Genomic DNA, 13,082 nt, shown 5'->3' with positions numbered 1-13,082 from the left:
CACTTCTTTCATGTTTTCACGTTTCCAGTAACATTTTAAAATCCACTTCCTTTTCTTGAAGAACAAGTTTCCAGCCATTTTGTTATTTATGTGTAGTTACTGGCAGTCAAAAACAAACAGAAGAAAAACAAATGAATGGCTACACACACTATTCAAGAGAGCACCATATAAGCATAATTGCAATAGGTTTTCATTAATACCTTCTCAGTTATTAAGATTCAAACAGTGTAAACACCTTTGTGAGACATCCAGTATAAATTAAAGCCACAGTTCCTGTTTGTATTTTTGGGATAACCTCAGGAACTACTATCGAGATTTTGATACAGTATCCACTAATAGAGAGTCTGATTCACAAGGAAGGTGTTTCGGCACCGACCGTAGTGCCAGACTGGTATGAGTTACCACTACTGGCTGGCTGGTGAGAGCTACTGCTGGCTTCCTGAATGACCTGCAATGCAGTACGAATCAGATAATAAGCTGATTAGATCACAGCGTTTGGTATAGAGTTAGTGTGAGAAAAGGTCACACAGAAAATGTTGCTCACACTGGACTGACACTGTAGTTGGACAATGGGAAAGTGGCTCAGCTCACGTCAAACTCTATTGTGGTTGTGTGAACCATGCCCTTCTGACACTGTAATTGGACAGACCGGGCAGTGCAGCAGCTCACACCTCCCATCATTGCCATGAGATGTCACTCCAAACACCAATTAAATATGAAACAGATAAGATTCAAGCCTCCGGAGAACTTCCCTGGCATGCACTGCCCAAATCATTTAAGTTATATGAAAGTGGTGATATTCAGTTACTTAACGTTATTCTCTGAATTTTAATCATAACTATACACATTGGGCTGTAAACAAAATTACTGCCACAGTAGGCAAGATATCCAGCTGTAGATACTTAGACTTACATGTGTGAAGCTGTGGGTTTCCCTAACTGTACAGAAAAATTTTACCTGTAACATTTCAGCTTCACAAAGAAACATGCCACATAAAATATTGTATCTATGTGATTAGAAAGAGCACACAACACATACTGAGAGAAGTTTGAGATTTTTTGAAGATTACAATTTTGTTTCTAGAAATTCATTAGTAGAATAGAAACAATGAGTTAATAGCCGTTTGTTTATTTTGATTCTTCTTTATTGAACAGTTGATTAATATGTTGTTTGCTAGAAGATGAGTGTATATTTTTATTCCAATACATTTGACATCATTTTTATATACTTTTGAGTTATATGTTATAACTTGTAATTGCATTTTATTTATAGTTTCAGGGGGGAGGGGAATTAGATATTTTTGTGTAAGCATTCTAAGTGCTTTTTGTATAATTAATGTGTTTCGGTATATAAATGCATGGCAGTGGTAGGATATTGAACAATTGGAACTGCAGTTTACATTTTTCATCTTCCTTCTTAGATGGCATTCTTTGCATAGCTTATTTCTCTAATATAAAACTTTCATAGTACTCTACGAAAGTGCTGGCAGGTCAATAGAAACACAAACAAACACATACATACACACAAAATTCTAGCTTTCGCAACCAATGGTTGCTTCGTCAGGAAAGAGGGAAGGAGAGGGAAAGACGAAAGGATGTGGGTTTTAAGGGAGAGGGTAAGGAGTCATTCCAATCCCGGGAGCGGAAAGGCTTACCTTAAGGGGAAAAATGGACAGGTATACACTCGCACACACACACATATCCATCCGCACATACACAGACACAGACACAAGCAGACATTTGTAAAGGCAAAGAGTTTGGGCAGAGATGTCAGTTGAGGCGGAAGTAAAGAGGCAAAGATATTGTTGAAAGACAGCTGATGTATGAGCAACGGCAACTTGAAATTAGCGGAGGTTGAGGCCTGGCGGATAACGAGAAGAGAGGATATACTGAAGGGCAAGTTCCCATATCCGGAGTTCTGACAGGTTGGTGTTAGTGGGAAGTATTCAGATAACCCAGACGGTGTAACACTGTGCCAAGATGTGCTGGCCGTGCACCAAGGCATGTTTAGCCACAGGGTGATCCTCATTACCAACAAACACTGTCTGCCTGTGTCCATTCATGCGAATGGACAGTTTGTTGCTGGTCATTCCCACATAGAAAACTTCACAGTGTAGGCAGGTCAGTTGGTAAATCACGTGGGTGCTTTCACATGTGGCTCTGCCTTTGATCGTGTACATCTTCCAGGTTACAGGACTGGAGTAGGTGGTGGTGGGAGGGTGCATTGGACAGGTTTTACACCGGGGGCAGTTACAAGGGTAGGAGCCAGAGGGTAAGGAAGGTGGTTTGGGGATTTCATAGGGATGAACTAAGAGGTTACGAAGGTTAGGTGGATGGCGGAAAGACACTCTTGGTGGAGTGGGGAGGATTTCATGAAGGATGGATCTCATTTCAGGGCAGGATTTGAGGAAGTCGTATCCCTGCTGGAGAGCCACATTCAGAGTCTGATCCAGTCCCGGGAAGTATCCTGTCACAAGTGGGGCACTTTTGTGGTTCTTCTGTGGGAGGTTCTGGGTTTGAGGGGATAAGGAAGTGGCTCTGGTTATTTGCTTCTGTACCAGGTCGGGAGAAAAAAGAAAATAAATATATTTTTCCCGCGTGGAATGTTTCCCTATTAGTTTCATAGTACTCTGAAATATTTCCCTGTAAGATCAGTTCATATCTCATGGCAAACCCAAATAGTGCATGGTAGACAACCTACAAACTGTCTTCTCTTGTTGATGATAATCAAAGAGATGGGCACGAAGTGTGAAAGGCAGGGGAGGGATGCACCAAGCTTATCATACCCATCGAAAGAAGGTTAACTATAGACTGTGCTTGAGTCCTCACTCCCTGAGACACCAGAAGTTTGGGGTTTAGTGCTGGGCATTTGTGCAAAGTCTAGTAATCAGGAACGATACATCACAGCACATCATAATCCAGCCCACAGTGAAAAACGTGAAATTTAGCCACAGATCAGTTTTCAAAATCTCATAGGATATTTTGAACAAGAGGAAGCTTGCCCCTCATCGGGTTCTGCAACTTCTCATGCACATTCAAAAACCTCGATGGAACAGGGTAGCAACAGAAATGTTGAAGCTGTGTTAGGCCAATCAAGATGATTGCTTTAGCCACCTAATCACCATGGACAAGTGCTGGATGTATTAGTTTAATGCAAAACAAAGAAGCAAAGCAAGCAGTGGAAATATGTGGATTCCCCTCTGCTGAAAAAGGTGAGGACCTGATTGTGACCAGGCGGGGTACACTGAGTGTCTTTTGGGACTACCAAGATGTGGTCCTAAGATAGTACAGTCATAAGAGGAAAACTGTCAAACAAACATAACACCAAACAGCATGGCAAGTTTGTAGGTGGGCATGACAGGCAGCTGGTCATCTAGGTGTATTTGCTCCACGACAACATGTCAGTTCATTCTGCACAAGACACAGTCACATATGTAATTTCTCTGCACTGTCAATTAGTGCCTCTCTCCACCCTTACTTCCACAACCAAAGTGTCCACAAAGCAATCCACAATTGGTAAGAATGTGTCACAATACATGGCAGATATGCAGAGGATTAACACCATCAGCAAATTATATAGTCACAATGTGTGTTTCTTCAAAGAGGTGAAAATTAAAACCTTATGACTACTCCTTGCATTAGTGACTTCAGCTGTAGCAGTGTAAGAATAAAGTTATCTAATGAACAAAAAATGGGAGAATCTTGATGCATGAAAGACTGTTTGCAGAATAAGAAGCCAACAAATGTGAAAAAATAAGAATCAACACTTAATTTAAGATAATTGTAAATCAAATGGAAAAAATTTTGCCATTGTGTCTTGCATTCCATTATTTTCTAGCCTGTGGGTAGACAATTTACTTGGACAATTTGCAGCACTGTGGCAGATCCCAGGAAAGACATTTTTCATGATTGTTATTTATAAACAGTTAGGCTGTCATGTTTTGGTGAAGTTTACTGTACACTCTACTCTGCCATTATCCTTCATTGTTCTGTAGCATACTTCACTAAGTATATAAAGATCAAAGGATGGAGATTAAAAATCTTCAGGACAACAACATCTTGCTTCAGTGCACTTTTTTCCAAACTGCATGTGCCGTGATCATCAGAAACATAATCCACAACAAAGCATAAACAATATTAAAATCATACACTTTATTAAACTGCCTGTTGAATACATGTAACACTACAAAGATGGTACTCACTAAACAAAACATGCAATGCACTGGCAGGGAAAACGCGACAAAGCAAATATGAGTTAAGTACATAAAAATACTCTGCACTTCACTTCTCAGTCTTTGACTAATTGTGTCCTCGCACAGCCCCCCCCCCCCCCCCCCCCCCCCCCGCCTCCCTCCCCCTCATAGAGTGGAGTTTCTGGGATGAAGAGGATTTGTGCCATACAATCCTGCCAGCCCTCTTGCAGACTGGACATACAACAGGAGAAACTGGGTGAGTGCTCCATGGAGACTCATCAGTCGATGACGTAGTCTCATCAGCATCTGCATCAGTTGATGTAGGCACTGGATGTAGAGACTGGTCTGGTGAACAGCATAGGCGTGTGCACTGCTACATGATAACACATAGGCATCAGGTGACAACAGAGAGCCTAACTAGCAGTGTCATCCTCCTGAAGCAGACAGGCCGGCTTGAAATGTTCGATGGAAACTTTTGTAGGCTTGCCATTAACTAATAAGGTCACCATATGTTCCTTTTGTGTAATGTGTTTCTGATCATCCATCGCCTTCTTCGAAGCCACTGCTTGTGGGTACTTCGATCCACAGTAAAGTACAAGTGATATTAAAACCACACACATTATTAAATCACCAATTAAGTATGTGCAACTCTACAATAAGATACTTGCCAAAAGGAACATGTAATGCACTGGTGAAAACCACAAGTACACAATGCAAACATGAGTTCAGAAAATAAAGATACTCTGCACTTCACTTTTTCAGTGATAGTCATCGACTAATTGCATCTCTAAACCAGTAATACAAGAATTGATTGATTTTCTTTCCATTTTGATTTAAGTGCATACTATTTCCTTCTGAGCATTAGACTGTAGTTGGTTCCATAATACTTAACATTGATAAGTGACAGTTTATTTTTAATTTCCTTCTGAGCTTTAGACTGTAGTTGGTTCCATAATACTTAACATTAGATAAGTGACAGTGTATTTTTAATTTCCCAGGTGAGTTGGTAATTTCAATTTTCGTGTACAGTTTTTGATGAGTGGCCAAACCAGTTTTCTCAGCTATTGTAAATAAGGATCTTAGTTGTTCTTGATGCAGTCTGTAATCAGATGGACAAACAAATCAGTCATCAAAATACTGTACATAAAGACAAAACTGTCAGCTTGGTTGGACTCTCAAAAATCTACTGATTATATACCCTGAAAACCTTACCATATAAAATAAAGTTTGTATGTCAAGGAATGAGCAAAATAAAATAAAAGGAGGAACAATATCTAGAACACTTAAGCTCATGCTAAATATCTTTTTTAAGTCTAATATTTTCTAATTAAATTACTCTAGTTCTTGTTTTGTTCTACACACTGAACATTTCAGTTCTTACAAGAAGGTTTTACTAATGGTACTTTTTTTCTTTTTCTTTTCTAGATTTTCTTGTTCCCATGATGTGCACTACCTGCCAAGCATCACAAGGTTTCATCTTTCATTCCAGTGAAGTAGCAGCATTAATTACACCAGCTGACTGAGACAGTATTTTCTATCTTTTCTTGTAGCATGAGTCACAGTGATCACCTGATGGTAATTCCAAAAGTGAACAATATACCAACATTAATATGTATGTAAATATGTTATGCATGCCAAATATGTGATGACCACATGAAAACATAAAAAATAAAGAGCTGACTCCATTAAATTAATTACTGTTTTTTTTCTAAATGGTATAATGGACAGAATTTTACTATTATAAATTCTCCATGTTTTATATTGTGTTGAACTAGCAATGTAATACAGCAAATGTTATTTTATTGAAGCACAAAGAGGGTGTTCTGGGGAAAGCTGTAAACAAGCATTGTCAGTTTGAAAATGAGTACACTTTGTTCTATCAGATAGCATTGTGTAAGATAGTCAAATATGTGTTTATCTCCAGCAGTGTAGTAGAACTGTTGTGGGCACACGAAAGAACTTTGAGTTAAGGATAAGTATTAAATCACATACTGAATGAGACCACCCACTCAGTCTTTCATTTGCTCATTCACATAATATATATGGAACATAAAGGCTGAAGGATAATCTGCAGAGATCCAAGGCTGTGAGTCATGCAAGAATGAAGCAATAAACAAAATTAACTGTAGTATACTGCCTATGGCCACATGTTAGCTAAATAAGCTCTTACAGAGTCTTGACTAAAAGTAATTGGAAACTGATAGAAAGACAAAATAGTTGTACTTTCTGAAGGAACATATGGAAGTAGATCAAGCAGCAATACAAGATGATAAATATATGGACACACCTCTCAATATTTTGTGTGAAAACTCTTAAACCGTTTGAAATAAAACAGATTTTATTAGCATTGTACATCTTTACTCTTCATACCTACATATTTATTTCTCAATATAGTCACCCTAGAGACAAACACATTTCTCCCAATGTGAGGCCAGTTTGTTGATACCATCACTGTAGAATGGTTGGTTTTGTTTCAAGGGTCATAATAATTCCTCTGCATGCACCGCTTCATCACTATCGAAGTGAATTCCTTGAAGGTGACTTTTTAAGTTTTGGAAACAGATGAAAAGTGAGGCTGTATGAGGGATGAATGATGACAGCAAACCCAAGAGTTGGATTGCTGCAAACGTTGCAGCCCTTGTGTGTGGTCTGGCATTGTCATGTTAAAGGAAAGGGTCGCCACATGTGGATGAAGCCTTCAGATCCAAAGCTCGATTACAGCACACTGTTTCTCATGCACAAACATTCTGCAATTTAGAGCCCTTTAGTCTCAGAAGGCTGCAAATATGTAGACATGAAGAATAAAGATGTTTAATGTTAGTAACATCTGTTGTATATTAAAAATCTTAAAACATTCAGAGGCATTACTTTTCATCACACACTATTACAAGACACAAAAATAATTTTGATGTAGATGTTGCCTCCTTGTTTAGGGTTAATTTTGATGTAGATTTCGCCTCTTAGTTTAGGGTTTACACTGGAGTTATACGCCCTGCTAGGAAGATATTCAACAAGTTCTCATCCAATATAAATCAAGAAATTGGAAATTCCAATCACTTAAAAAGAAAATTAACAACATACTTTATAAGGCAGTATTTTTACAAATAATCTTAATATCTATATTCAGGGACTGAAAAGTTGTAATAGCTACATTGCAAGCAACAGTGTTTGTATTAAATCTGCATAACAAGTAAAAACGTCCTGTCAATAAGGTTCAGGATTTACAGATGTGAGAAAATGCCGCTGTAATCAAGGAAATATTAAGCTACTAATAGCAGATAAAAATTAGCTGTATAGAAAAACTGAGGAGGTAGCAGCTTTTTCCCAATGCAACAGCTTTCTCCCTAATTCATTCCCTACGGTTTAGGTATCATATGCATTAATAGCACTAACCGGTATAATGCTAGCTTGCTGTAAATTATTTCTGCGTTGTATTTGTGACTGTGTAAACCTCAGTTGAGCTGAACCTGACTTTTATAATCAGTAAGAAACACCATTAAGGAGTAAATGTATTCTCGAAGTGAGTGCGAGAATTCTGAGATCCTTAACAAAGCATTTATAAACCATATGTTTATGTACTTTACACTATATTCTTATTGCTCACTTCTGCTGTACAAACAGTTCAGTTACTTTGGATGCACTGTCCCTTAAGATAATTCCATAAGGCAATAGAAAGTGAAGATATGAAATATAAATCAACACTATTATCTTTAGGTCAACAAGTGAGAGATGTTTCTCAGGGTGCAATATTCTGAAATGAGTTTCTTGATCAGTTTATCCATGTGTTGACTTCAGTTTAACTTGTTATCCAGTTGGACCCAATGAAATTTTACTCTCTGTGCTTCATTTAGTGTATGACAACTAATGTCTAATTCTGCTGCTAAAAGGTCATTATTTTTGTCTGAATCTGCATAGTATAAGTCAGAGATCTGAAAGTCTACTTCTGCTGCTAGAAGGTCATTATTGTTTGTCTGAATCTGCATAATATGAGTCAGAGATCTGAAAGTATAACAATTTCTGCCATATTTCATATGACTGACTAGTTTTTGTTTGTTCCATATCTAATTTGCCTTATCCTCAGACTCTTTACAATTAATTTGTCACATCTTCCAACCTTCACTAAACTGTTTACACTATTCTTAAACTCATATCTTTGACAGCATTCCCCCACTCACTGAGCTGCCAAACTTCTCTACATTTCAGCCAGTTTCCACATTCTGCTCCTCATCCCATTCTTTCCCACAAGTCTACAAATACAGTAAATACAGTATACTACGAGAGTGTGGTGGAAAGTAATATTTCTGAATTTTTTATGTGAAAACACTTAAAGCTTTTAAGCAAAATAAACTTTATTAACAGTCTGCATCTTTATTTTTCGTGTCTACAAATTTCTTTCTCAGCGAAGTCACCCCGACAATGAACACCTTTCTCCCAATGAGGGACCAGTTTGTCGATACTATCATTATAGAACGTTTCACTTTGTTGACACAACCACCTTGCCTCTGCTCACACCTCTGCACTACTATCAATGTGAAGTGCTTGAAGGTGTTCTTTAAGTTTTGGAGACAGGTGAAAAATCACATGGGGCCAAGTTGGTATGTATGGAGAATGACATGACAATGAACCTAAGGTGCCAGACTGTTGCAGATGTTACAGTGTTTGTGTGTGTTCTGGCATTGTTATGTTGAAGGATAGATTACTTCATGTGTTGATGTACTCTTCAGACTTGTGCTTTCAGTTTTCTGTAGGTCTTGTAGTACCTTGCAGAGTTAATGCTGAGGTGACAAGTCATGGGATATCTCCTAATATGATGTTGGATCTTCTTTTGACCAGCATAGTGCAGTAACTTGATGTGGCATAGACTCAGCAAGTGATTAGATGTCCCCTGCAGAAATATTGAACCCTACTGCCTCTATAGCACTCCATAATTGAGAAAGTGTTACTGGTGGAGGATTTCGAGCACAAACTGACCTCTCAATTATGTCCCATAAATGTTCCATTGGATTCATGTTGGACAATTGGGATGGTCAAACCATTTGCTCAAACTGTTCAGAATGTTCTTCAAATGGATCATGAACAATTGTGGCCCAGAGACATGGTGCACGTCATCCACAAAATTTCCATCATTGTTTCAGAACATGAGATCTGTGAATGGCTCCAAATGGTCTCCAAGTAGCCAGACATCCAGAGAACCCTGTCCATTCCATGTAAACACAGCCCATACTATCATGGATCCACCACCAGCTTGGACAGTACCTTATTCACAACTTGGGACCATGGAGGCCAGGGTTTTCCAGTCATCTAGAGCCAAACCAATATGGTCACGAACCCAGGAGAGGTACTGCAGGCAATGTTTGTTAGCAAAAGCACTTGTGTCAGTTGTCCACTGCCATAGCCCATTAACGCCAACTGTCCTAATGAATACATTCATCATACATCACACATTTGTTTCTGTCATTGTTTCATACACTGTTGCTTGTCTGTTAGTACTGACAACTGTACACTCTGAGTCATTAAGTAAAGGACATTGGCATTGTCCATTCTGAGAGGTAAAGCCAGAAATTTAGTATTCTTGGGATGCTCTTGACACTGTGAATCATGGAATATTGTATACCCCAACAATTTCTGAAATGGAATGTCGTATGTGTCTAACACTACTATTCCACATTCAGAGTGTGTTAATTACCACATTGTTGCCATAATCATGATGTAAACTTTACATGAATCACCTGAACACTAACAACAGATCTGCCACTGCACTCCCTTTTATATCTGGTGTATGTGATTGTTCCATTTTCTATATATGTGCATATCACTGTCCTATGACTTGTCACCTCAGTGTATGGTTGTGCCTTTAGGCATGAAATCCAGATGCACCACGCATGATTTTGCCTGATTATGGCATGGTCTTGAACTTTTTTGGTGTGGCTCTCCATTGATACCCTCTTGTTTTTTTGGGTCAAAATAGTGAACCCAGCTTTCATCGTATGTCACGATATTGTTAAGGAGCCCACACCCCCATGCTCAAAACACAACTACAACTGTTGCCTGTTTCATGCCAGGAGGGAACATTTTAGGCACCCACTGAGCACACAGTTTTTCTGTACTTCATTTCTGCAATGACGGCTTGTACACACTCTTGTGACATTCCACACACACCTGAGAGTTGCATTGTGTTCTCTAATGATTTTCTCTGACGAGTTCATCAGTCCAATTCAAATGAGTTCATCAATCCAATTCTGATGAGTATTGTTGATTGCTGTACACAATGTTCCACTCTGAGCTCTGTAACCACCATTCCCTTAATTACAAGCACGAATAACCCATTGTCATACATTACTGATGTCAATACAATCATTACTGTACACAGCTTTCACTATTCTACGGATTTCAATTGGAGGTAAATTTTTCTGCTGTTAGAAACTCAGATAAAGCACTCCATTTCTTGTGTATTCTCGTAGTTATGTTATGCACTATCATCGTATATGCTTCAATTTGAGGTCATCTAGTGGCAGAGGGTTCCAACTTTTGTCAACAAAGCTGGAAAGTTGATCAAGTCATAAGCATCACATGTAATACTTCTCCTGACATTGAGAACAGAAAAAAATGCAAAGACACTACATTTCACCACATCCTCATATATTCTGACATACTTACTTCTACTTTTATATCCACATCTATACCCTACAAAATGAAACAATGGAAAACTTGGGTTGGAATGTAACAATATAATGAAAAGGATATATGATGCTCACCATATAGCAGAGATGCTGAGTTGCAGAAAGGCACAACAAAAACACTGTCACACAATTAGCTTTCAGCCAACAAGGCCCTTTTCAAAATTAGACAACATACACATACACACACACTCATGTAAATGCAACTCATACATACATGATAACAACAGGGCATTATGGTAGAGGCAAATAGGTGGGGCTAAGGAGGAGGCTGGGGCAGAGGCCAGAGGGATATCAGGGGTGGGGGATGGTAAAGAGCTGCTGGGAGTATGCAGGGATTACGTGGAGAGCGGGGCAGCTGGGTGCAGTCGGGAGGTTAGATGGAGGGCAAGGGAGAGAGGGGTATTAGCAGAAAAGGAGAGAGGTAAAAGCATTGGGTGTGCTGGTGAAATAGAGGGCTGTGTAGTGCTGAAATGTGAAGAAGGGAGAGGGTAGATGGGTAAGGACAATGACTAACAAAGGTTGAGACTGGAAGGCTTACGGGAACATACATTATATTGCAGGGATAGTTTCTACCTGTGCAATTCAGAAAAGCCAGTGTCAGTGGGAAGGATCCAGATGGCACAGGTTATGAAGCAGTCATTGAAATGAAGGACATCGTGTTGGTGGCGTGTTCAGCAACATGGAAGTCCAGTTGTTTCTTGGCCACAGTTTGTTGGTGGCCATTCATGCAGACAGACTGCTTGTTCATTGTCATGCCCACCGTAGAATGCAGCACAGTGGTTGCAGGTTATATTGTAGATCACATGACTGGTTTCAGAGGTAGACCTGCCTTTGATGGAATAGATTATGTTTGAGATCAGACTGGAGAGGGTGGTGGTGGTGATGGTGGTGGTGGGAGGATGTATGGTACAGGTCTTGCATCTACCAGAGGCACTGCAGCCTATTACAGAAATATGAGCCATGAGACAAAGGTCTACAAACATGGGTTGTGTAGGGATAGATGAGGATATTATGTAGGTTTGATGAGTGGCAGAATACCTCTGTGAAAGGAGCAGAAAGGATAGTGGGTAGGACATTTCTCATTTCAGGGTACAACGAGAAGTAGTCAAAACCCTGATGAAGAAGAAAATTAAGTTGCTCCAGTCCTGGGTGGTACTGGATCACAAAGGGAATGCTCCTCTGTGGCCAGCCAGTGGGGCTTTGGGAGGTGTTGGGGGCTGGAAAGAGAAGGCATGGAAGATCTGTTTTTGTACAAGGTTGGGAGGGTAATTACAATCTGTAAAGGCCTCAATTAGACCTTCCATATACACACATGGAAAAAAGTTTTGCATCACCCCGGTTCCCACAACTCCTGAAGATAGACGTTGACTGTGGACATTGTAACACAGACACAGTCCCTTTGATTGTTCAGAGATGTCACTAAACCAGCCCAAACCATGCACGAGCAACGCCTATTAGACGGAGGGGGTCTGACAGCCGATCAGTTCCAGTCATTCCACCAGGATGGAGGTACATAGCTCGTGTTGTCTGTAGTTCAACCATACCTAGATGGTCAATACCATGGTTTGACCATGTCCACATTGTTACTTTGTGCCAAGAAGGGCTCTCAACAAGAAAAATGTCCAGTCGTCTCGGAGTGAACCAAAGCAACGTTGTTCAGACATGGAGGAGATACAGAGAGACAGGAACTGTCGATCACATGCCTTGCTCAGGTCGCCTGAGGACTACTACTGCATTGGATGACCACTACATACGGATTATTTCTGACAGCAACGCCACCATGTTGAATAGTGCTTTTCGTGCAGCCACAGGACATCATGTTATGACTCAAACTGTGCGCAATAGGCTGCATGATACGCAACTTCACTCCTGACATCCATGATGAGGTCCATCTTTGCAACCACATCACCATGCAGCATGGTACAGATGGGTCCAACAACATGCTGAATGGACCGCTCAGGATTGGCATCACGTTCTCTTCACCAATGTGTGTCGCATATGCCTTCAACCAGACAATCATCACAGATGTGTTTGGAGGCAACCTTGTCAGGCTGAACGCCTTAGACACACTGTCCAACGAGTGGAGCAAGGTAGAGGTTCCCTGCTGTTTTGGGGTGGCATTATGTGGGGCCAATGTACGCTGCTGGTGGTGATAGAAGGCGCCATAATGGCTGTATGATACGTGAGTGCCATCTTCCGACCGATATTGT

The 13,082-nt window shown here is 40.0% G+C and overlaps 1 protein-coding gene across 1 annotated transcript in view; it reads left to right on the top strand.

The window, feature by feature from the left end:
• LOC126424907 (general odorant-binding protein 72-like) overlaps positions 1–5,886 on the top strand; it is a 67,028-nt gene extending 61,142 nt beyond the window's left edge. The window contains exon 7 of the mRNA XM_050087750.1: positions 5,618–5,886. Within this exon, the coding sequence (XP_049943707.1) occupies positions 5,618–5,635 (18 nt within the window). The 3' untranslated portion in view covers positions 5,636–5,886. The remainder of the gene's footprint in view (positions 1–5,617) is intronic.
• The last annotated feature ends 7,196 nt before the right edge of the window (positions 5,887–13,082 follow it).

This window comes from Schistocerca serialis, chromosome 10 (assembly GCF_023864345.2).
Source record: "Schistocerca serialis cubense isolate TAMUIC-IGC-003099 chromosome 10, iqSchSeri2.2, whole genome shotgun sequence".
NCBI lineage: Eukaryota > Metazoa > Arthropoda > Insecta > Orthoptera > Acrididae > Schistocerca > Schistocerca serialis.
This window is presented reverse-complemented; position numbering and strand designations above follow the sequence as displayed.